This window comes from Neltuma alba, unplaced genomic scaffold (assembly GCF_004799145.2).
Source record: "Neltuma alba isolate B1F8T4 unplaced genomic scaffold, ASM479914v2 tig00011927_pilon, whole genome shotgun sequence".
Taxonomy (NCBI): Eukaryota; Viridiplantae; Streptophyta; class Magnoliopsida; order Fabales; family Fabaceae; genus Neltuma; species Neltuma alba.
The window spans coordinates 747,755-769,584 of record NW_021636517.1 but is presented as its reverse complement, the minus strand read 5'-3'; the positions used below and the strand labels follow the sequence as shown (position 1 = coordinate 769,584).

General features: G+C 29.7%; 1 protein-coding gene across 1 annotated transcript; it reads right to left on the bottom strand.

The window, feature by feature from the left end:
• Positions 1-9,369: 9,369 nt before the first annotated feature.
• LOC114719633 (omega-3 fatty acid desaturase, chloroplastic) lies at positions 9,370-12,253 on the bottom strand. Its single transcript, XM_028905143.1, has 8 exons — positions 11,399-12,253; positions 11,189-11,278; positions 11,029-11,095; positions 10,846-10,938; positions 10,502-10,687; positions 10,303-10,383; positions 10,019-10,156; positions 9,370-9,899 (listed from the first exon to the last, which is right to left on the bottom strand). The coding sequence occupies exons 1-8, from the start codon at positions 11,893-11,895 to the stop codon at positions 9,711-9,713; spliced, it is 1,341 nt and encodes a 446-aa protein (XP_028760976.1). The 5' UTR covers positions 11,896-12,253; the 3' UTR covers positions 9,370-9,710.
• Between the last annotated feature and the right edge of the window lie 9,577 nt (positions 12,254-21,830).

Genomic DNA, 21,830 nt, shown 5'->3' with positions numbered 1-21,830 from the left:
TAATAAGGAGAGAGAGCGTGAGAGAGAATAATTAAATTATTAAAAGAAAGAAAAGTGGGAGGGAGAGAGAGTGTGAGTTGGAGATAATAAATATGGGTAAGATAGTAAATCAACACAAAAAAGTAGAGACAATTTGTAAGTGTCTCTTATATATAGAAACATGCCATAAGCATCAAATGTCTCTTATAATAAGGAACGGAGGGAGTATGGTGCGAAAAGCTAAAATTCAAATCGGAATCTAGTAAAGCACCAATCTTTTGAATAAAAAAAATTTCCAGTTGATGTTCTATACTCTACAGTGCAATATTATTCCGATCCTCAATATATGACTTAATTATTGAGTTAATTTTGATCCCAAATATAAGGCCTATTTTTTATATTTATTAATTTTTCCTAAATTACTTATATAAATACTTCATCAATTACAATCAAATAAAAGATGGAGAAAAGATATTAAGAAAGATGATTATAGTGTTTTAGAAAAAACATACCATATTTCTTATAATTAACTAATTTATCTAACTTTCTTAATCTAATCAAATTATTTAAATAGATCTTATATTAAGAACCCGAAGAGTATAAAACAAGAATAAAGCATATTATTGTTTTCATGAGCAAAAATATGGTGAGGTAATAAACAAAAGAGATTGAGGGATGTTTGGTAAGCCCAGAAAGTACTTTTTAAAAGTGTTTTTATATAAGTCTATACAACATTCTTCTCACATGTTTACTTCCTATATCATAAAATTATTTTTAAAATTATGGTTTAATTTTTATTAAATACTTTGAAAAAAGAAAATGAAAAAACAAAGGTGGGAACAGGATGATGGTTGTTGGGTTCACACCATGAACATGAGGAATTGGAATTGGCCAGCACAGCACAGAGTGTACGGATTTCTTGAATCTTTTGCTCAATCACAGTACGCTTCCCTCTGACTCCTTTGGTCGGTTCTCCTACTTTTCAACATCCAATCTGGCTACTCCTAATTTACACTAATCACCATACTAATTGCACCAAATTACAATAGCACTTGCGAGAAAGTTTATTTTATTTTAAATATAAGATTTTAATTTGTTTTTTTTTAATTTTTAAATTTTTTTATTTATTACACATGTTAAATTTTTTTTCACATAAAAAGAGTAATTTTTTATGCATATAATTAAAGGAATATTTTAAAACTACCGAACGCTTAGTTTAACTGATAAGGGGTTGTATCTCTTAATATAGGTCTCGAGTTGAAGTTTTGAAAGCGTAGTAGTGTTAAATACGGATGGCAGAGTTTTGACGAGGAATAATCACATTTTTCTTATATATAACAAATATTGATAATGAAAATCCTAACGTGGAATTAGCCATTAAAGGAGTGTTTGACAACCTTCAAACTATAGTTTTAGAAGCATTTTTTTACAAAACAAATCAAACTCTTCCATATATTTACTTCGTAACCCGTAAAAATATTTCTGAAACTATAATTTGGTTTCTATCCAAACATCTCCTAAAAAAAAGAGCAAGTGAGGGTACGGAGCGAAAGTCAGAGGAAGAGGGCGGGTGTGAACCCACGTCTTGCGATTTTGGGGCAGAGGGAGGCCGAAGTTGCTGACTTTAGCTTTCAATATTAAATTGACTACTGTGTCCCCATGAGAGTCCTCTCACTTCTACCGACTTTCTTGACTTTTTTGCATTTTGGCCCATTCCCCTTCCTATTTTGCCCTCTCCTCCTTTCAATGCTCTCCTTTTTAATTCGCACCGGCACAATTGAAATGAACCCAAGTCCCTGTGCTTTTTTTTTTTAATTGTACCCAAGTGACATGATTTTTTATCTCTTACCTTGTGATTGGTGCAACAAAATTATAGGGAAAAAAGGAGATAAAATTTTTTAATAAGTTTGATTTAAAAAATTCACAAAGTGGGGTTATAAAATTTTAATAAAAAAAGATGTAAGATAAAAGAGTAAGAAAAATTAATTAAAAACTTTTATTCTACTTCTTTAATTTTTTTTAAAACCGAAAATTATTAAAACTTTGCTTCCCTCTCCTCTCCTCCATTTTCTTCAATCGAATTTTAAACAAAAAATTCCAAATTTATGCATAAAGTAAACTTAATTAGAAATAATTTACTTTTTGATTATAGCACCGGAAAAAATTTAGTTTCTGCTGCATGTAAATGATACTGCTCTATATCGTTGGCAAAAGGAAAAAAGTACTGTATAAATAGAAATTACAAAGTAAATATTAGATTTATACAACCATACATTTACGCAATGTTTCAAATAATTTCACTTGTCTTTGGCCAAAAAATAATGATAATTTCACTATTATGTGTATATTATATCTAGATGTAAATTGTTCTTTTTTTTTTTTTTGACCGGAATCTAGATGTAAATTGTTCAGGTTAAATTCATTTATTTATATTTTATAAAAAGTGCGCGTGTGGGGTGTGAGTAAATAAACAAAGGGAGAGGAAGGGAGAATGTGATTTGTGAACATGCGGTCAGCCATTATAGGCAGTAGGGATCAAATTTAGGTACGCTAGGTCTTCCTTCTAACCTGCTTAGACACTCATACCTAAACCCAAAGTTGTCACATTAATTAAAGCAAACTGGAAGGGAAAATGAATTCGAATGATATTACTTCTATTAATAAATTAATATTAAAAATATATAATTAAATAATTAAATATAAAATAAAAATAATTTTATTTAAATATATTTTTAAATGTAAATAATTGAAATTAAATCTATCAATATTTTAATTTATCATATTCAATAAATAAATTTTTATGAAATTTATATATAAAGACATTAAACATAATTAAATTAAAAATTTAATTGAATTTAAGGACGAGTTGATACGATGTGATAAGAAGAAAACATAAACTCAATAAGTGAACTCATAAGTTCAATTGAGTTTACAACTAGCATGAGTTTAATAATGAGTTAACATGTTTGAACAACTTAAAAACATAAAAATGTTAAATTTGGAGAGTTAACTCGTGAGTTTGACAACAATATTCATACCACTTGTTCTAAATACAAAATCAAGTTCATAATGTAAATTGTATTGTAAACTAAAGTTTATATTTATGACCAAAGGCCAAATATTTATTATTTTTCTTCAAACTATCCTTACGAATTACTCACAAATATGTATATTTAATTCTACACGAAAAAGTTTCTAATTTCAATAATTTGAAATAGAAGCATTCAGCACATATTTTTTTTTATAAATAATTAAGTTAATTTGTTCCGTATATGTGAATTAAATATGTTTTTCGTAGACGTAGACTTCATCGTGCTGGCATTTTTTGTCTATCTACAGACATAAATTTGAAAACCTACTTTAGTGTCTGCTAAACCTAATTTTACTATTAATATGAAGAATAATATTAAACAGATTAACTTTTCTTACTAATATAAGGGATAATTAAAACCCAAAAGTCATGATCCCTGTGACATTAAGGGTCCGTTTGGATGAACGATTGGAAAAGTAGCTTATTGAAAAAGTAGCTTATGGGAAAGTGAAGTTGGTAAAAGTTAAATTGGATAAACTGAATTGTGTTTGGATTAGAGTTCAGAAAAGTTAGTTTGCAAAAGTGAGATTGGTAAAAGATTGTTTGGATTATGGTTGAGTAAAAGTAGGTTTGGTTGTAAAATGACCAAAATAAATATGAGTTTTAGTAAATAATGAAACATGATTAAAAAAATGATTTCACATAATACAATGAAATTAAAATAATTTAATATGAAGAAGTCAAATTTAATGAATGAATTAAATTTTAAAACTTTAGAGAAATCATAAAAAAATTTGTAAATATAAACTGGAACATAATAAAAAAATAAGTTTATATAATACAATAAATTTAAATTAATTTAATATGAAAAAATGAATTTGAATGAGTAAATTAAATTTTCAAATATTAGAGAAATTATAAAAAAATTATTGTATTTTGTTGACTAGGCAGGCTTTTGACAAAAAATCATCCATGTGGCATCTGAGTGACTTACATGACAACATGTGTTTTATTGATTTTCTCCCCAAACAAAAATTCATCGCATAATATGGAGAAAAACTTTTCTAAAAGATCTTGACTTTTAACAGTTTAACTTCATCATTGAACTGCTGGTCAAAAAACTTCATCACGGAACTGGGAGAAAAAAATACAATCGACCCCCAAACCATGATCGACGCCCTGAATCGTGAAGAGGAGTTTGCTCTTAAGCTCGCAAGGCAGACGTGACGGAGCTTCTGGCAAGGAGGCGACAGAGCTAGTCCAACGGCAGAGACGGGTCATGGGTTTAATGAGCTCTGGTCGAAAAAAAGAGAGTGAACAATAAGAGAATAATGAAAGGAGTGAGAGAATAATGGAAGCAGAATAACTCTGACAAGATAACAGACCATCTCTCTTTTTTTTTTTTCCGCCACAAGCTCTTCTGGGTTAAGCATAAGCTCCTTCCTCTAGCTTATGACAATTGGGCGTAGAATCAGGCTTTTGGCACATAAGCTCAATTGGAAAAAAGTGAATCCAAACAGGTCCACATTGCAACCCAGCTTATTTTAAAATTTAAGCTGACTTTAAACTCAATTTAAGTGAATCCAAACAGGCACTAAGCATATCGTTTAGGTCCCGTTTAGTAGGAAGTATTGAAAATAAAGAATAGGGATTGGGATTGCAATTGAAAAAAATCATTAAAATAATATTTAGCATGAGTAATTAGTTATTATGTGAGATTAGCCAAACCTATTAAGGTGGGATTGGGGAATATCACTTCCCTCAATGGTATTTCCTAATCCCACATACATGGATTTGGCTAATCCCATATAACAAGTAATTTTTTATGCTAAATACTTTTTTAATAGATTTTTTCAATCTGAATCTCAATCCCTAGTCCTAATTTTCAATGTTTCTTACCAAACATAACCTTAAGGTCTTATTGAGCGCGGAGTTATGGGGTTAGGGTTTATATCCTTTATAGAGCGTATGATGATTGATGACTGATGAGTGCCTGAGTCATGACAAAAAAAAAAAAAAGACCATAAAATTCATAATAGGGTATTAGAGTTGAAACTAATATTTGTCCAGATCAAGTCTTGTCTTGGGCTGATTGCTTGATCCAGCAGTTATCACTTCTGAAGGCTTTCGATGCTTGTGTCACCAGCTTCAACCATTTTAATCTCCAACCACATTTTCGAACCCACATGGCGTAATATCCGCAAAATTTCTCTAAGGCTAAAGATTTACTACATCTGAACCTAAATAAACTAAGTTAGTTATTTATAATAATAGGTTATTTTTCTTAAAATATCCTTACTAATTAAGTTGATTAGCTAAAACTACTATTATTGGAAGGACTATCTTAAAAATAAATAAATATGAGAGACAAAGTGGATTAGAGTCTTATATTTACAAAAAAAAAAAGTCTTATATTAAGAACAGGAGATAGTACTAAAAAGGAACTACTAATTCCAACTTTCTTCAGATAGGTTTTCGATGTCTTCTCAGGATACTTGGGAGCTGGTTCAAAACGAAGTGTGTAATATGGTGATTCATTTTCAACAGAATGGTTTCTTGGTGAAGGAATAACTAAATGAATATGCCATTATACTGATTCCAAAATGTCCAGGTGCTCAATCTTTCATGGACTTCCGGCCAATTAGTTTATGTCATGTGAGCTACAAAATCATTTCCAAGATGCGTTGTAATCGTATTCAAGTTTTTATGGATTGTTATACTGGTCCGAATCAGAGCGGATTTGATCAGAGAGTTGGGCAGGTTTTGAAAGTTGACTTTGCCAAGGCATATACTCCTCCGGTCCTAATTATAAGACCCAATTGACTTATTTGAGGAGATTAAGGAAGTAAGTTAAGTTGGTTATTTATAATAAATAAGTGTTGTCATTCCTAAAATATCCTTGCTAATTAAGTATATTGGCTAAAACTATCATTATTAGAAAGATTATCTTGGAAAAAAATGCATAAATATAAGAGACAAAATGGATTGGGGTCTTATAATTAGGACCAAATAAAAAGTCAAATAGGGTCTTATAATAAGGACCAGAGGAGTAATTCCATTTCTTGAAGGAGTGCTGAGAGAAATGGATTCTCCAAAAACTTGGGTTGAGATGATTATGCAGTGCGAAAAAGTGTAAAGCTCCATGAGAGCTAGCAGGAACTGAAGTCCTGTTAAGTGTTTAAGAGAGTGTTTAGCTGAAAACCAAATCATGATTTCAGAAGTAATTTTACGGTATACAAAGTAAATATATAGAAGAGTTTATCTCGATTTGTAAAAAAGTACTTTTTAGAAACACTTCTCATGTCATCTAAACACCCTCTAAACTTCAAAGCCGGAAAATCAGGGACTAAAACGGAACAGATAAGTTTTAAGTGGGCCCAAAGTGAAAATATTCTGCTTGGATCAAGAAACTTGGTCAACTTGAGTTCCTTGAAGGTAGTGGTAGCAGGTAGGGTCCGTTGGGCTAGGATAGGCCCAAAATGTGTCGCAACTAGCAGGGAAAATTTTTGGATAAGGTCCAATGAGGCCCAATGCCAAAATTTGTTCCATATTCAAGGGCGGTAAAGAAAGTTGAAATTGATAACTATAATTACCTATTTTGCAAATTGTGATTGAAGGAAACAAAAAAAAAATTTGTTTATTTTTTATTTATACAATCTATACATTTATATTGACAACTGGCATAAACTTAGGACCTCATCCAAATATGCTGATAGTGGGCCAATTTGTTGACAAAACAAAAAATTATTAAATGTAAAGCAATTTCTTACATGATACCCAAATTTATTTAATGTGTATAGGTTAATATAATCTTTAGTCTTTTAAATTTTCTTTTATTTTGGTTTTAACCCTTCAAATTTCAAATTATTAGTTTTGGTCTTTCAAGATAAAAGGAAACTCAGAGAACCAAAATATATGGTTTGAAACTTAAGGGACTAATATTAAAATGGGGACAAACATAAAGAATCAAAATAAAAATAAAAGCAAATTTAAATGATTAAAATTTGTATTAATCCAATGTGCGTCGCTAATAATTTTTTCTTCTTCTCAAATTGTCCTTATTTTGGTATTAGTCCCATCTAATTTCAAATCATGAGTTTCGGTTTTTTAATGGGCAAAATATTTCAACTTTTTATTGGATTACAGAGACTAATATTTTAAACTAAAAAAAATTAATGGACCAAAACTTATAATTTAAAAAAAAGATCAAAACTAAAATACAGACAAACTTAAATTATCAAAATTTACAGTGTGGCTAATAATTTTCCCTTCCCCTCAAGTCTCAAGCCTAGTTTTGTTCCCCCCCCCCCCCAAGGATAAAGAGAGGATGACGTGGCGTGAAATGAGTGGCTTAAAAGCGGAAACACCAAACCTAGTTTGGGCTTGTACAACTTTTTGTGGATTGTGGCTGTGGATTCAAGTTGGAAAAGTACAATTGTGTCCCGACACTATTCACACTTACAACCACATGGGTCACGCGCATGCCTTCTCTTTCAACGCTGCACATTGCTATTTGGCCACTAGCCTCCCTCCACCCCAAGGACACCCACTTGATTTGTTCACGTCTTCATCATAAATAGACTAGCCTTGACTCTAGTATAAAGTCTTAATTTATTATTTTTTTCTAAATTAATTTATCTAAGTTATAAAATAATTTAAAAAGATCATGTGATGTTTAGAATTAAATAATTCATTTAGTTTTTTTTTCCAATTTATACAAATTAATTAAATAATTTTTATATTAAGGATGAGATAGAATAATTTGTTAAATTTGACAACTTTATATCTCAATAAATATATAATAAAGATAAATTAATAAATTTTACCCTATATTTTGGACTGGATATACATTTTACACGCCGCTTATGCCTGTTCACATGCATTGAAATTGTTGGAAGCACTGGTTGTTAAATTTGTTTGAAGATTTGTCTTTAATAGTTATTCAATTTGATCATAAATATAACATTTATTTTATAAAATTATAAAATAGATATTATATTTAGGACCGGAAAAGTATTTTATTACAAAAAAAATATATTAGAATACAACATATTTCCGTAAGAGCACAGGGTAATACAACAATGAAAATAAAACCATACTTGGTAGAAAGCATACTGAGAGTTTTTTTTTTTAAAAAATATTTTTTGAGGTTGTATTAAAAAATTATATCGTTTACCTTAGGCATGGGAGATGAGACCTGCCCAAGAAGGCCCCTTTCCGTTTTGGAAAAAATTGACACGCTTCATGATTTTTTTTTTTTTAAGAAAATCTGGATATTACTCCCGTCGTTTCTTATTATAAGAGACATTTGATGCTTATGGTATGTTCCCATATATAAGAGACACTTAAAAGTTGTTTCTGTTTTTTTGTATTGATTTCTTATTTTATCTCTATTTATTTTGTCTCTAACTCATACTCTCTCTCCCTCTCACTTCTTTTTCTTTCAATAATTTAATTGTTCTCTCTCATACTCTCTCTCCTTATTAATGGGGATATTGTTGGAAAAAAACATTATACTTTTTACACATTAATTGTCCTCAACTAATTTTAACTGTTTTTTTTATCAATGTAATTTAGTTATTTGTCTCTTATAATAAGGAACGGAAAGAGTATTATTCAAAGCACAAAATTACAATTAAATCCCTTCATCACTATCTATCTCTGGACACAGAGGTGGAGGTGACTGCATGATTTTCATGGACATAGAAACGTGGAAAATGAATTATTACACGAATCATATTGAGTAATTGAAGATAATCCAAGAATTTGATGGCAAATTTTCCCAAAGCGGGGCCCAGCCAAAAAGGCGGGAAATCTAAATAATCTCAAATATCAATATCAGGTCACGTACCAATGAAAGTTACCCACCTAATAAGGTCACATCAATTCCTCACAATAAAATGTTTTGCACTATCCCTCTGTGTTTGCGGGCCACCGGCGGATTACGATGATGATTGGCCAGAAATATAATGATTTTGAAAAAAAATTATTTGAAGGTCATTTCAAATCCCATGTTAGGGAATATGTTGATACGGATTGTTTCCCTAAGTGCTCAGTTAAAAATATAATCTACACGTAAGTCAATCTGAATACCATCATTTTAATTAGATCAAGATTTTATTCTTCAATTGTGCTACTGAAGTTTGAAAAAGTGCATTAATTAATTTAATGAAGATTTTATTCCCCCGTCTGCTAAAATAAAATAACGAGATTATCTAATCTATTTTAGAAAAAAAAATGCTGCGCCAAAGATAATGTTATCAACTCATGCCAAATTTTACACAACCATCCGGGGATATACTGCAGAAATTAAGATCCACTGTGAGAAAACAAAATATATACATATATATATAATTAAATTGACCAGTGGGGAAATGACCATTTAATTTAGTCCCATCTGAAAGAATATTGACAATTTCATGCAAGAAATTTGATAAATTACACCATATTATTTTTGGGTAAATAATCAATGTATGAACTCTTGCACTTTCTAAAAGAGTTCACTTTCTTCAATATCAGCATTTACAATCAAAATGGTGAGCCACCTAATGAGAAACTCACTCTGAACTCCAAAACAGGTTCTGCAGAAACTCCATGAGAGCACAGGCTCAAGCACAGCCCAAAACAATCCTCAGAGTTAAACTCATGACAGAAAGATGTATGGCCTCTGTTGAATCAATCAGATAGGTCTTTTGTGGTTTTAATTTGATTTAGAAGAAGAGCCACTGAGTTTAGGATCTGTCTGGTAATACACCACATCCCCATGGTCACTAACATAATGGTCCTTCTTCAAACTCCTTATCAACTCTCCTAAAAGGTGGAACGGTAAAGGACTTGATTTCTTTGGCTCTCTGTAGTATTTTCCAAGCACAGGCTTCGCTGCCTCAGTCTACAAGTTAAAAAAAAAAAAATTGTGACCAAGTGAATATACTTTTACAACTTGATGAGTTCATGACTATGGAACACTAGAGCAAACACAAGTTCATGTGAAGAGGGGTTGGTACTCACTGCTTCAATTAAGTGATAATGAGGGATTTGAGGAAAGAGATGATGAATGACATGAGTTCCAATGTCATGGTGGATGTTGTTAATCCATCCATAGTCACGGTCCAGTGTTGTGAGTCCCCCTCTCATGTAACTCCATTCCTGTTTTAACAAATCAAAAATTGTAAAGAACTTCCTTTTGGCTGAACTAAATAAGATGGAGAGAACAAATAGAACAGCATTTTCCCAGAAAAATGACAAAACCAGGAAGAAGAGAGAAAAGGGATAGAAAAGTTTATGTTTGGTACCTTTCCTCGATACCAGGGTAATTTGTCTTCATGGCCATGGTGATGCAAGTAAGTTACAAAATCCAACCACATGACAAAGATCTTCAAAATCCAAGCATAATCAAATCAGGACATTGTTCATACTCAAGAAGATAGATAGAAGAAGGCCATAAAGGAAAAATGATTCATGGTTAGCAATGAAGGGATAGAAATGAATTACCCAATATGGAATGCCATAAAGCTTAAGCAATTGAATTGGACCCATCACAAAGCCCAATGATACTAGCAAAGCAGCCATTGCTGTCCAACAAGCTGTTGAAGTAATGACATCTTTTCTTTCACTTGGGACGAACAAGTCGCTGTTTGGGTGAAAGTGAGAACCACTCTTCCCAGGACTCCTACTCCACTGAATTCAAAGATGAAAACCCAGGTCAATTCGTTTGGTACTCTAGATATAATGGCAGCAAGAGTTCCAATTTCATTCTTCTTTACGAAAAAGTTGCTTCAAGACTGCACGTCAAAGGGACAAACCAGAACCAAAAGCTTTCAGGCAGAGAAACTCACAAGGTAGAAAGGGTATGCAAGCATTGGAAATGGCGCTGTAAATCTCAAGATCCGAGTGATAAAGTCCAAGTTACTGTAAATCTTCTCAGGCAACTGCAAAATTGACATTTGAGCTTTAGATTAGATACTGTAACTAATGATAACAAGTCCAAATGAGAACTAGAAGAAGAATTATTGGCTCACCGGGTGCCAAGATTCATCATTTTCTACATGGCCATGGTTTTGATGATGAGTCCTGTGACTGATTCTCCTGTGTATATATTATCAGCAGAATATCAGTTCCAAAGTCAGAAGGTAATATGTAAAAAAGACGACATTAAAGGCTGTTCCTTCAAGAGCATACCATCCGTGATAAGGCACTAGAATGGAAGAATGCAAAAGATGCCCAACCACACTGTTCAGCTTATGATTATTTGAAAAGCTTCCATGACCACTAAAACATCCAAGCGAATAAGAACAGTAATGACATAATTGATCAACCATCAATCAATTTCAGAATCTAAATGAGGTCAGAATGAACAGATGAATGATAGAAAAAGCACAAGACTGTTACCAATCATGGCCAAGAACAAACAGAGCCCAGAACATAGTTCCCTGAGCAGCCCAATACAAAGGCCAAACGATCCAGTTGTTCAAATAAGCAGCCGCCGCCGCCAATCCAAAAACGACAACAACGTCCCTCACGACATAGCTCATTGACCTCCATGGATTCTTCACCCAGCAATGCTTTGGAATGGCTTCTCTGATATCAGATAACTTGAAAGGTGGTGGAGCACCGGGATCGAACTCATTAACCTCAGTGACTATCACTTCTTCCTCTTCTTCTTCCACAGGGAGAACACTTATAGAAGCGCTTACCCTCGGCTCCCAACTTCTCGGGCCAGGAAAACCGGAAGGAGAAAACTTCAGATCTATTTTACCCTTGGATTGGTTTGCGTTAAGAATTCGAAACCTCGATGGAGGATTGTACGGAGAAGTTCCGATTCTGGGTCTAGGACATTTTAGAGGAAGAGGCTTTAAGCCGCATTCTGATAGAACCCAACCTGCCATGGGAGACCCAGATGAAGCTTGGTGGACCAGGAGGTTGGGTTCCTGGACTCTAGGGAGGAGAAGAAGATAGGTAGGAGGAAAAGAATGGATGTCACGAGAGGAAGAAAATGAAAAAGAGAAAGCGACAGTAAACAAATGGAAAAAGCGATGGGAAACGAAATATCTAGCACACAAAATACAGCAAATAAAAGTAACTGGAATTCAATGGAGCGATTGGGGATAACGTTTATCCCTCAAAAATTTTTCTGGGAATCTCTGTTTCTCTCTGCACAATAAAGGCAGCCTCTTCTCTGACACTGCTTGCAAGTGGTTATCAGGGTTTAGAGAACGGGGGTCTCTTCCCTCTTGTGGTTAAGGTGAAGCAACGAAGCCCATTATAATATCCTAATATATATAGAAGTAAAGAGAGAGGATTATGGAAGATTGTGGCTTCTGATTTCTGAGGCCGGCGCAATTGGGTCATGTTGCGTGTGTGAGATTGAACCAGGGGCGTGCGATCGAACTTGCTCCATTATGGCAGTCGGTTCTGCGCCTTGCCTGGTTTTTGACCTATCATGCAAGAGGACTCTTTTCTAAGTACTCTAACCTAATTATAATTATAAGATTAGTTAATTAATTTGAGAGATTAAAAAAAAGTTAAGCTAGTTATTTATAATAAATAGGTGTTGTTTTTCTTAAAATATTCTTACTAATCAAATGTATTGGCTAGAACTATTATTGTTAGAAGGATTACCTTGGAAAAAATATATATAAATATAAGAGACAAAATGGATTGAAGTCTTATATTTAATATCAAAATAAAAGTCAAACAAAGTCTTATATTAAAGATCGGAGGTAATACTTTCTTTTGCTTATACTTATAAGCTACAAATTTTTGTTGATATATAGTTTATTTTATAGGTTTTAATTTAGTATTTGTCTTAATATTTAATGTACTTTTCATATTTTATCTTTAATTATTTATTCTCTCTTTTTTATCATAATTTCTCTTATCACATTTTTTCACGTATTTTTTATATTTTTTTCTTATTTATTATCAGGATATATTTGAAAATAAAAGTATATTTTTGACCTATTTATTATTTTTAACTAATTTTAACTTTAGATTATTTGAAACTTATAATAAAAACCTATTCAGTTAGGCATTTTAACTTCTAAGTTTATTTTTGTTTTATTTCTAAAATATTAACAAATAACATATCGAACACTAGAAGTATGCATGGATCAGACAGGATGGATTAGTAATTAACTCGAGAGCTGATATAGAGGAGATCCTGGATTGAACAAGGCAGCCTGTGGTTTAGTTTGGTTTTATATCTCTAAGGTTATAACATCTAATTTGTAACTATTATTCAATGGAAATAAAAATAATTTTTTTATCACAATATTAATTTTCTTTGGAATCCTTTTAAATGGAAATAATTATTATTTGTGTTCATAAATAAAATTTATTTCAAAATACTGACGTGATCGGAACAATTGAACGTTGGATTAGCCCCAATTGGACACTTTGATCCTTTAACAACTAGATTTTTTTTAATAATGTAAAATAAATAAATTCTTGAACCATAATTATCTTAAATCGACACGTGGTTTTCCTAAGTTGCATGTATGTCATATGCTCACATAGCAGGTTATACGGTACACATTATTATAATATTTTTTTATTTGGTTTACTATTATAATTTTTTTATGATATATGAAAGATTTAATTTAAAAATAAGGGAAAATGATTTAGCATGTATCTACACTTAATTTTTAATTTGATAGCTTTCCCAAGACTAATAGCAACAACAGAGTAAAAATATAAGGCTAATTGAACAAACAAAGAAAATTTAAAAGATTTAATAAAAAAAAGTATAGTACTAAATTAAAAATATAAATAAAATGAGAAATAAATGATTAAAACGATATAAGAAATAAATTAAGAATGAAAAAAAAAAAAAAAGAGGAAGCATATGAGGTCGGAATGCCCCCGGTTGGTTGGGCGACGAGGCGACGTATAGATGCTAATATAAAATTAATGGGTCGGCAAACCTTTGACGAACGCGAACGTAAATGTGACACACATGACTGCATATTTAATTATTTATTTTGATTACTTGGGTGACTTAATGCCCCTGAGCAAAATGGAGAGCTGAAACCTTTCAGTTGAAAAATTAATATTTTTATTAAAATTTTCTGATTTTTTATTTTATACCATTAAAACACACACCCACATATACACATATGCACGTTAAGCTTAAAAATGACAATTCATCTAAATTCTAAATGTGACAAGTGCTGCTGTGATTGAGATAACTTATTATTAACTAAAATATTCCTGTTAGTTTTTAAAAATTTAGATTCCTACATACTACCATTAGTTATAAATATAATATCCTCTAGTATAATTATAATATTACATTGTTTAATGGGTTAATATAATTTTTTTTTGTCTTGAAATTTGAGTCTATTTTAGTTTTGGTCCTCAATTTTAAGCTCATGATTTTAGTCCTTAAAATTTAATCCATTTTAAACGTTAGTTTCTAGAGGTATAATGATGTTTGAATATGCTAAAGTATGATGAACAGTGTTAGGATGGTGATTTGAACTCAACAAATAGCACCTAGTTAGATTTTATGTGAATAACGGAAGGAGAAAAAAAGAACAGATTTTCAAAATGCGGTTTTTTATCACTTTGGTTTTTCTTCCTCGTTGTTTGTTTGTAGGAGCTGCTTGCTATACTGTATTTTAAGAACTCAACCCATCTATATAATTGTTATCTATGTTGCATTTTGACGACCTGTTTTTTTTTAAGGGTTAAGATGTAATTTTAATCCTAATCTTATTTTTCAGGTGTAATTTTGCTTTTGATCTTCTTAATGGTTCATTTTTTACTCTAAATCCTTTTTTGGATGCAATTTTGACCTTGGGGGCAAAATTATCCTAAAAATAAGATTAGGGGCAAAATTGCACCACTGAAGATTAAGGGCAAAATTATATATGAAAAATAATATCAGAGTCAAAATTATATCTTAATCCTTTTTTCATCCATACAATATACAATTAGATGTTATTTGATGAGTTCATATCACCACTACTTTTAATGTCATTCATGACACTTCAACATCTCTTGACACTGTTGCATGTTTAGAAATTAATGCTTTGAGACAGATTACATTTTATGAACTAAAATCACATGTTTGAAATTTAAAGGATCAAAACTAAAATGGACCCAAATTTTAGGTGTTAAAAACAATATTAAGCCTTGTTAAATACTCCTCCGATCCTTAATATAGGACATAATTGTTGAGTTGATTTTGGTCATAAATATGAGATCTATTTCTCACATTTATCAATTTTTTTTTAAATTAGCCTTATGGATACTCTCTCAACTATAATCAAGTAGAAGAAAGAGGAAAGATATTAAGAAAAATGATTATGATGTTTTGAGAAAAATATGTCATATTTTTTATATTTCTTATAATTAACTAAGTTACCTCACTTTCTTAATCTAATTAAATTAATTAAATAGGTTTTATATTAATGATCGGAAAAGTATATTAGGAGATGGGAACATGAACTACTAGCCAGATCCAATCTATGTTTACCCCTAGCTTTTAGCAGCCCTATAGCATAAAAATTGGTTAACTACATGTGAGTATTTTATACATGTAGACGACAAATTATCTTATGCAAAATAGAAAGGATATCAATTATATATATTTTATATAACTCAAAGTATCATCAAATCACTTTAGACTTGAAATTAATTTTTATTGGGCCAAGAGTATTAAGGTTAAAACCTTCTTAACAAATACATTTCCCAATATTCGAACCTGCATTCTCCTCCTTACGAGGATGAGACAGCTTACCATATCAATTAGCAGCTTTTTGATAATTTTTCATATTTGATTATATCATCCAAATAAAATTTTGCTTCTTAAATTGAGTCTTTATTCACATAAACGTATTCAAACATAAATGATATTATGTTAATTAGTTTTTACTCTAATTTCAATTTGCAAAATGTAATTGGAATAAAAGTCAGTTTTGCAGTATGAGATTATGATTTTAATCTTGGTGTGATAACACATATGCAATCAAGCTAATCTGAGCTTTGAATCAAGTTAATTTATATTTCATCGTACAACAACAAAATGATTTTCATTTGGTCCAAAACATAAATTTTTTTTTTGAAACAGACATGTATAGAGTAAAAAATTAAAAAAAAATGAAGCCAATTTCATCCATACATATTAAGTGCATATTTAATAAAATATTTAAAAGTTACATATTTTATTTTATTACGCAATTAATTTTTTTAAGTAAGTAAAGCCATTTATTCCCGATGGATGTACTTAATCAAAAGATGTACATATTCACAAATAGGGGATAAACCTTCTATGGAAGTTTATTAGTTTTCCAATCCAAATTTCTATTTTGTAAAAGCCACTAATAGTAATATCTACCAAGCAAGCAATATGCCACCGAATTGTGGTTGGTTCTTAACACGTAATTTTGAAGAAAAATGAGATGGTTGAAATTGTTCAAACTTTTTATTTACAGTAACATTTATTAAAACATAGAGAAAAAATGGCAGCTGAGAACTTGTTTGCTTGTAATAGTGACTGACATATTTGAAATTTTAATTATAGCATGAATTAAATGGGATAGAAAAGGCAGTGTGGTTGTAGATTTTCCTTGGCCACCACAAAGTGGGAAATGATCTTTTTTTTTTTTTTACGAGCACAGTGTGATCTAAATTTTATTTTCTTCATTGCGATCATTTAAATTTGTTGAATTAATTAAAGGTAAATAATAAATGCTTTTTTTCTCTCTTTCAAAACCTGTCTTTTTCTAAGAAAATGATATTGAGAGTCACACTGTAACAATTAGAAATCAATGGTGAGGAGTAACGTTTCAATGTGTTTCTCTTAATTCTTTATTTAACTGACACTTAATATAAATTAATCATGGATGGATGGAATAAATTGAAAAATGAAAACTTCTTAATTTATTGGATGCTCTGGGAGTTGATTATTGTGCTCTTAATTAATATTTTTATTCTTTAAATTTAAATATAATTTATTATCATTACTTTCCTTCGGTACCCAATTTGATGATGAATTTACAAGTCTTATTGAATTAAATTTAGGAAGTTTCTGCAACGGTACTTTGATCTTATTTAAAAAGTTGGCAAATAGTTTTCCAGATATTAAAAAAGTTTCCACAATCATGATTTTTCATGAAGTATATCCTTCTAGTTCTAGGGTCATTTAATAAATGAATTAAAACAAATGTTTCTGTCTCAATTATCATTTTTACCTCGTGATTTAAGAAGAATTTAAATTTACACAACATAGTTCGTTTAATATATGAAATAAAAATAAATAATTATTACTCCCTCTAATCTAAAAATAATGTGAGTAGAGGCCTCATTCCACTCCGCTTTACCCTCAAATATATATTCAAAACTTTTTTTTTATTGATCACACATATTTACGTGGTTTTTTTTAGCCAGAAATTTACATGGTTTTTCATCAAATGAGTAATTTTAATACAAATGATTAATTAAAATTTTTTAGAAAAATCTACTCAAAATTTTCCTTACAAATAATTAAATTAATTAATTTTTTTAATGTTTATGAATTAATTATCTATCTTTAAAATTTAGCCTAAAAATAACAAACAAAACTGGTTTGGTGCAATTCTTCAGTTTTTCTGGTAATGATAAATATTGTTTGTTCGTTTTCTTAATTAGAAGAGTTCTCAATTTTTCTGGATTCTGATGACTCAACTCTTGGAATTAATTATTTTAATGAAAAGATGGTGATATTTTTGAGTAAGAATCATTTAATATATTAGAAAGAATAATTTAATATTTACTATCTTGGGTTAATTTGAATTTGGGTGAAATTGAAATTCATTTGAAAACGATGAATCTCTACTAGTCAACTTTGGACTACATTTGAAAAGAAACAAACCATTGGTATAATTGGAAGAGAATAATAAAGAAAGAAGCATACGTAACACGCCAAATCATCATTCTACTAATAAAATATTGAATAATAAAATTGTTTTAAAAAAAATTATTGTGCTGTATCTTGGAAAGCTAAGGTGACAATTATTTTATACCAAGACTGTTACTTGACTTCCCATCCTGCGAGTGTTAAGGAATTTAATGCGCTTTTCATATGTTTCTTTTGCTATAGAGTGCTCTTACACCAACATAGAGCAAGATACATTATTTATAAGTACAATATCATGACTCATCCAATTTTATTTCAAAAAAAATGTTTTAGTTTTGGGTAATTCAATAAACACTTTTCAAAAGTATTTTTTCGTAAATCGAGATAAACTTATCCATATATTTATTTTATATACCGTAAAAACATTTCTGAAACCATAGTTTTGATCTTATTCAAACATCCTAGTTTGATTGAGATAGTTCGAGTTGTTCAATAATCATTTTGAGCATTACAGGAAGTACTTCACTATTCTGGTCTGCTTTTATTTTTTTAAAAATAATTAAGTTATTTTGAGCCCGAAACTAATCTTAGTGTTCTTTTAGCTGAAAACTTAAGTGTTACAATATAAACTATAAATTATGGCTTCTGGCTTCACTATAAAAGAGAGTTCTTGTTTTTTTTTTTTGTTGATAACTCAGTATTTTTAAGTTATTTTAGACTCGAGACTAATTTTACACTTTTTTTTTTAATGAAAGGCTTAAGTGTTATGATATAAACTATAAATTATGTCTCCCAGACCCAACTATGTGATTATTTTAATTTTTTTCTCTCTATATATAAGTTATTAGAGATTTAAAGTGATTTTGAAATAATTTTTTTAAATTTTGATATAAGAAATTTCTACTTTTAGATTTTGAAATATCTGATTCTAAATTAAATTTATTAGATAGTACAGTGAAGATCAAGCTAGAAGAGATTATATGACTTAATTTTTCCGGATTATATGACTAAACACTTTTTAAAGTGGATTATGAAAAATTTGAGAAAAGGTGGAGCCTGCGGCTTTTCTCAGTTTGCAAAATTTCAAACGGCAAACAAAAACTGAAAAGATAGAAAGAGACACAAATGCGATGTTATTGTAAGTTGCCAGCTGAAGAGACGTTCAGGCCCCAAAAAAAGCCTAGAGGGAGGTCCTTCTCAATCTACACATTCCGTACTGTTGCCAGCTCATTCATTTTGACATTTCAAATACAATACACAAAAATTCATCGATACCCTCATACACCATAAAATAAAATAAATAAAATAAAGGGAGAATATTACAAAAAAAATTTAAAATTACTAAATCTCAAGTCAGATTTAGTAACAATATTTTAATATATTTTGATAATACTAGACATGTAAATTATAATATATTTTTATAAAAAAATTTTATTTGAGATTTTGTAATTTCAAACTTCTTTTTATGAGATTCTTTTTAAATTAAATAAATTACTAAATTAAAAACAAAATAAAGAAACCTCCTCGTAAAGTAAGACAACTTGTTTGAAATTGCAAGTAGATGAATCAATTCTTTTGCAAGAATAATGCATCCAAGCCTGATAGCCCTCCATCCCCATCTCAATTCTTACATAGTAGAATCATCTTCAACATGTTAAAAAAATTTGGCAAAAACCAATACATGTCATGCTTTTATGAGAAAATTTTTACTAGATCTTGAGAAAAGAATATAATCAACAAGAAATCTCAATAATAAGTGAGTAGAATAATTCTTGTTGTTATTTTGTCATTTTTTGCACATTGGAACTTCATATTCACTTCTTATGAAAATTTTTATGAAAATTTTTAGTAGTTACACCCCCGTTGGCGACACATAAATGAGTTTTCTTTTAATGTCTTATCTATAAGCTTTAAATAACCAAATCACATTTAACAAATTAGTATTTAAAATTAGTTTAAAATAATAATTATGTTAGAAATGTATTTTTTTTAAAACTTACCCTTTTTTATTAATAGAGTAAATGAGAGAGGCAATAAATGAAAAATAATAATAAAAAAATATATGGAGTAAAAATAATGAGAGAGATGAAATATTAAATATAGTCAATTAAGAACAAAATAAGAAAAAAAAAGGTAACAATTGCTCAGATAAACTCAAAAATAAAGCTTATATTTTGGACCAGACTATTTTCTAAAAGTGAAGCTTATATATAAGATAGGGGAGTATTTATTAGTAAATTTATTGATTTTAGAAATGAATATTGCAATAAATTTCTAATATAGTTAAACTATTAAATGGTTTGGACGAGTTGCATGTGCGTTTCATGCACATCATTATGGTAACCTTGGTAATTTGAGTAAACTGAGAAAGTTTATTAAGTTAATTATTTGTAATAAATAGGTGTTGTATTTTTTAAAATATCATTATAAATTATGTGTATTAGTTAGAACTATCATTTAATAGAATTTTTAACATGTACAATTACTACAACGGTTATAAAAAAAAGGATGAATATGAGAGAAAAATTAGATCATGAGTCTTATATTTAGGATCAGATTAAAAATTAAATTTGCTCTTATATTAAGAAGTGGAACTAGTAATATGGAAGATTGAATCAATAAATAAAATGGACATCAAAGGATTAAATTGATGCAATAAATTAATAATTAAAAAACATAAGGATATGCCGTACATATGAGGGCCCCTGGTTAGGTAAATTATGTGTGGTCGGAAACGTGTCCCACGTGTCTGGGTATTTATTTTGATATTCCTCATTTTTCACATTTTCTTATCAGTTATAACCTATCGACTTACTAATTTACTATAACTATTAGAAACATTATCCACCAATTAAAAATTATTTTTTTTAATCAATGGCAGTTCGATTGCTTTATACTCTCTTCTTTAATTGAAATTGAAGTTTCTTTTTCCACTTCACATGTCTATATTTTTTTTTAATTATATTTAGGAGAGTATAATGGGAGGACCTTGAACCAACGGGGCAATGCATTCCTTTTTTTTTTTTTTAAACATGTGATTGTTATTTTTTGGCCTGATATGATTGTTGTTTTCAACATGTACAAAATAAATATAATTGAGTATAGAAATCTTAAGATTTGTAAATTGATAATATTTTCTTATTGAAAGTTTTTCTCTTAAAAGGATTAATAATATATAAATTTATAGATGTGAATTGTCTCGCATTATATTTTTACCTTAAACGGGCACTTGTTGATTAAAATCGGTCACATGTTATATAAAGGATAATCTATGATTCCCATGTATTTAAACATGATAATACTACATCCGGTCCTTAATACAAGAGCTATATAACTAATTTATAAATATAAAAAAATTAATTAAGTTAGTTATTTATAATAAATAGATATTATGATTCCTAAAATGTCCTTATTAATATGCATATTTGCATTATCTCTTAATCGTAACTTTTTAACATGCACAATCACTGTAGGGATACTTAATAAAAAAAAAAAGTTAAATATTAGAGACAAAGTAAATTAATGTTTCATGTTTAGGGCCAAATTAAATCTTCAATTAACTTTTACAAAAATAACTATTTAAAAAAAGTCAACTTTTGATGATTGGACGTAAAAAATGGCAATCAAGGACCTAAAGATCATTGAAGGTTAAATATTTTATAGAAGCCCTAGGAATATTAAAGAGAATTCTTAAAGACTTGAGACATCTTCAAAACTTTGAAGGTAACACCAGTTGAATCTAGATAATTCGTTAGAAACATTTCTTGTATATTTTAGAGGTATCATGGTAAATATTTAGAGTTTTCTTCGTAAATATATCTCATAGGAACATTCTGAATAAGAAATATAGACCATTGAATATTCCTTGCTGTTTCTTTAATCTAAAAAAAAAAATATCACCACCAAAGAGGATAATTTTTTTATTGGTAATACTAACTTTGATCCTGAATATAAGAACTAGTTGACTAATTTAAGTAGATT

Excerpts from the sequence above, each read along its gene's own strand:
- LOC114719633 (XM_028905143.1), bottom strand. The coding sequence starts at position 11,895 with ATGGCAGGTTGGGTTCTATCAGAATGCGGCTTAAAGCCTCTTCCTCTA. Across the intron at positions 10,939-11,028 it reads ATGATGAATCTTGGCACCCG|TTGCCTGAGAAGATTTACAG; the intron begins GTGAGCCAATAA and ends TCAATTTTGCAG. Across the intron at positions 10,384-10,501 it reads TTTATGGCATTCCATATTGG|ATCTTTGTCATGTGGTTGGA; the intron begins GTAATTCATTTC and ends TGGATTTTGAAG.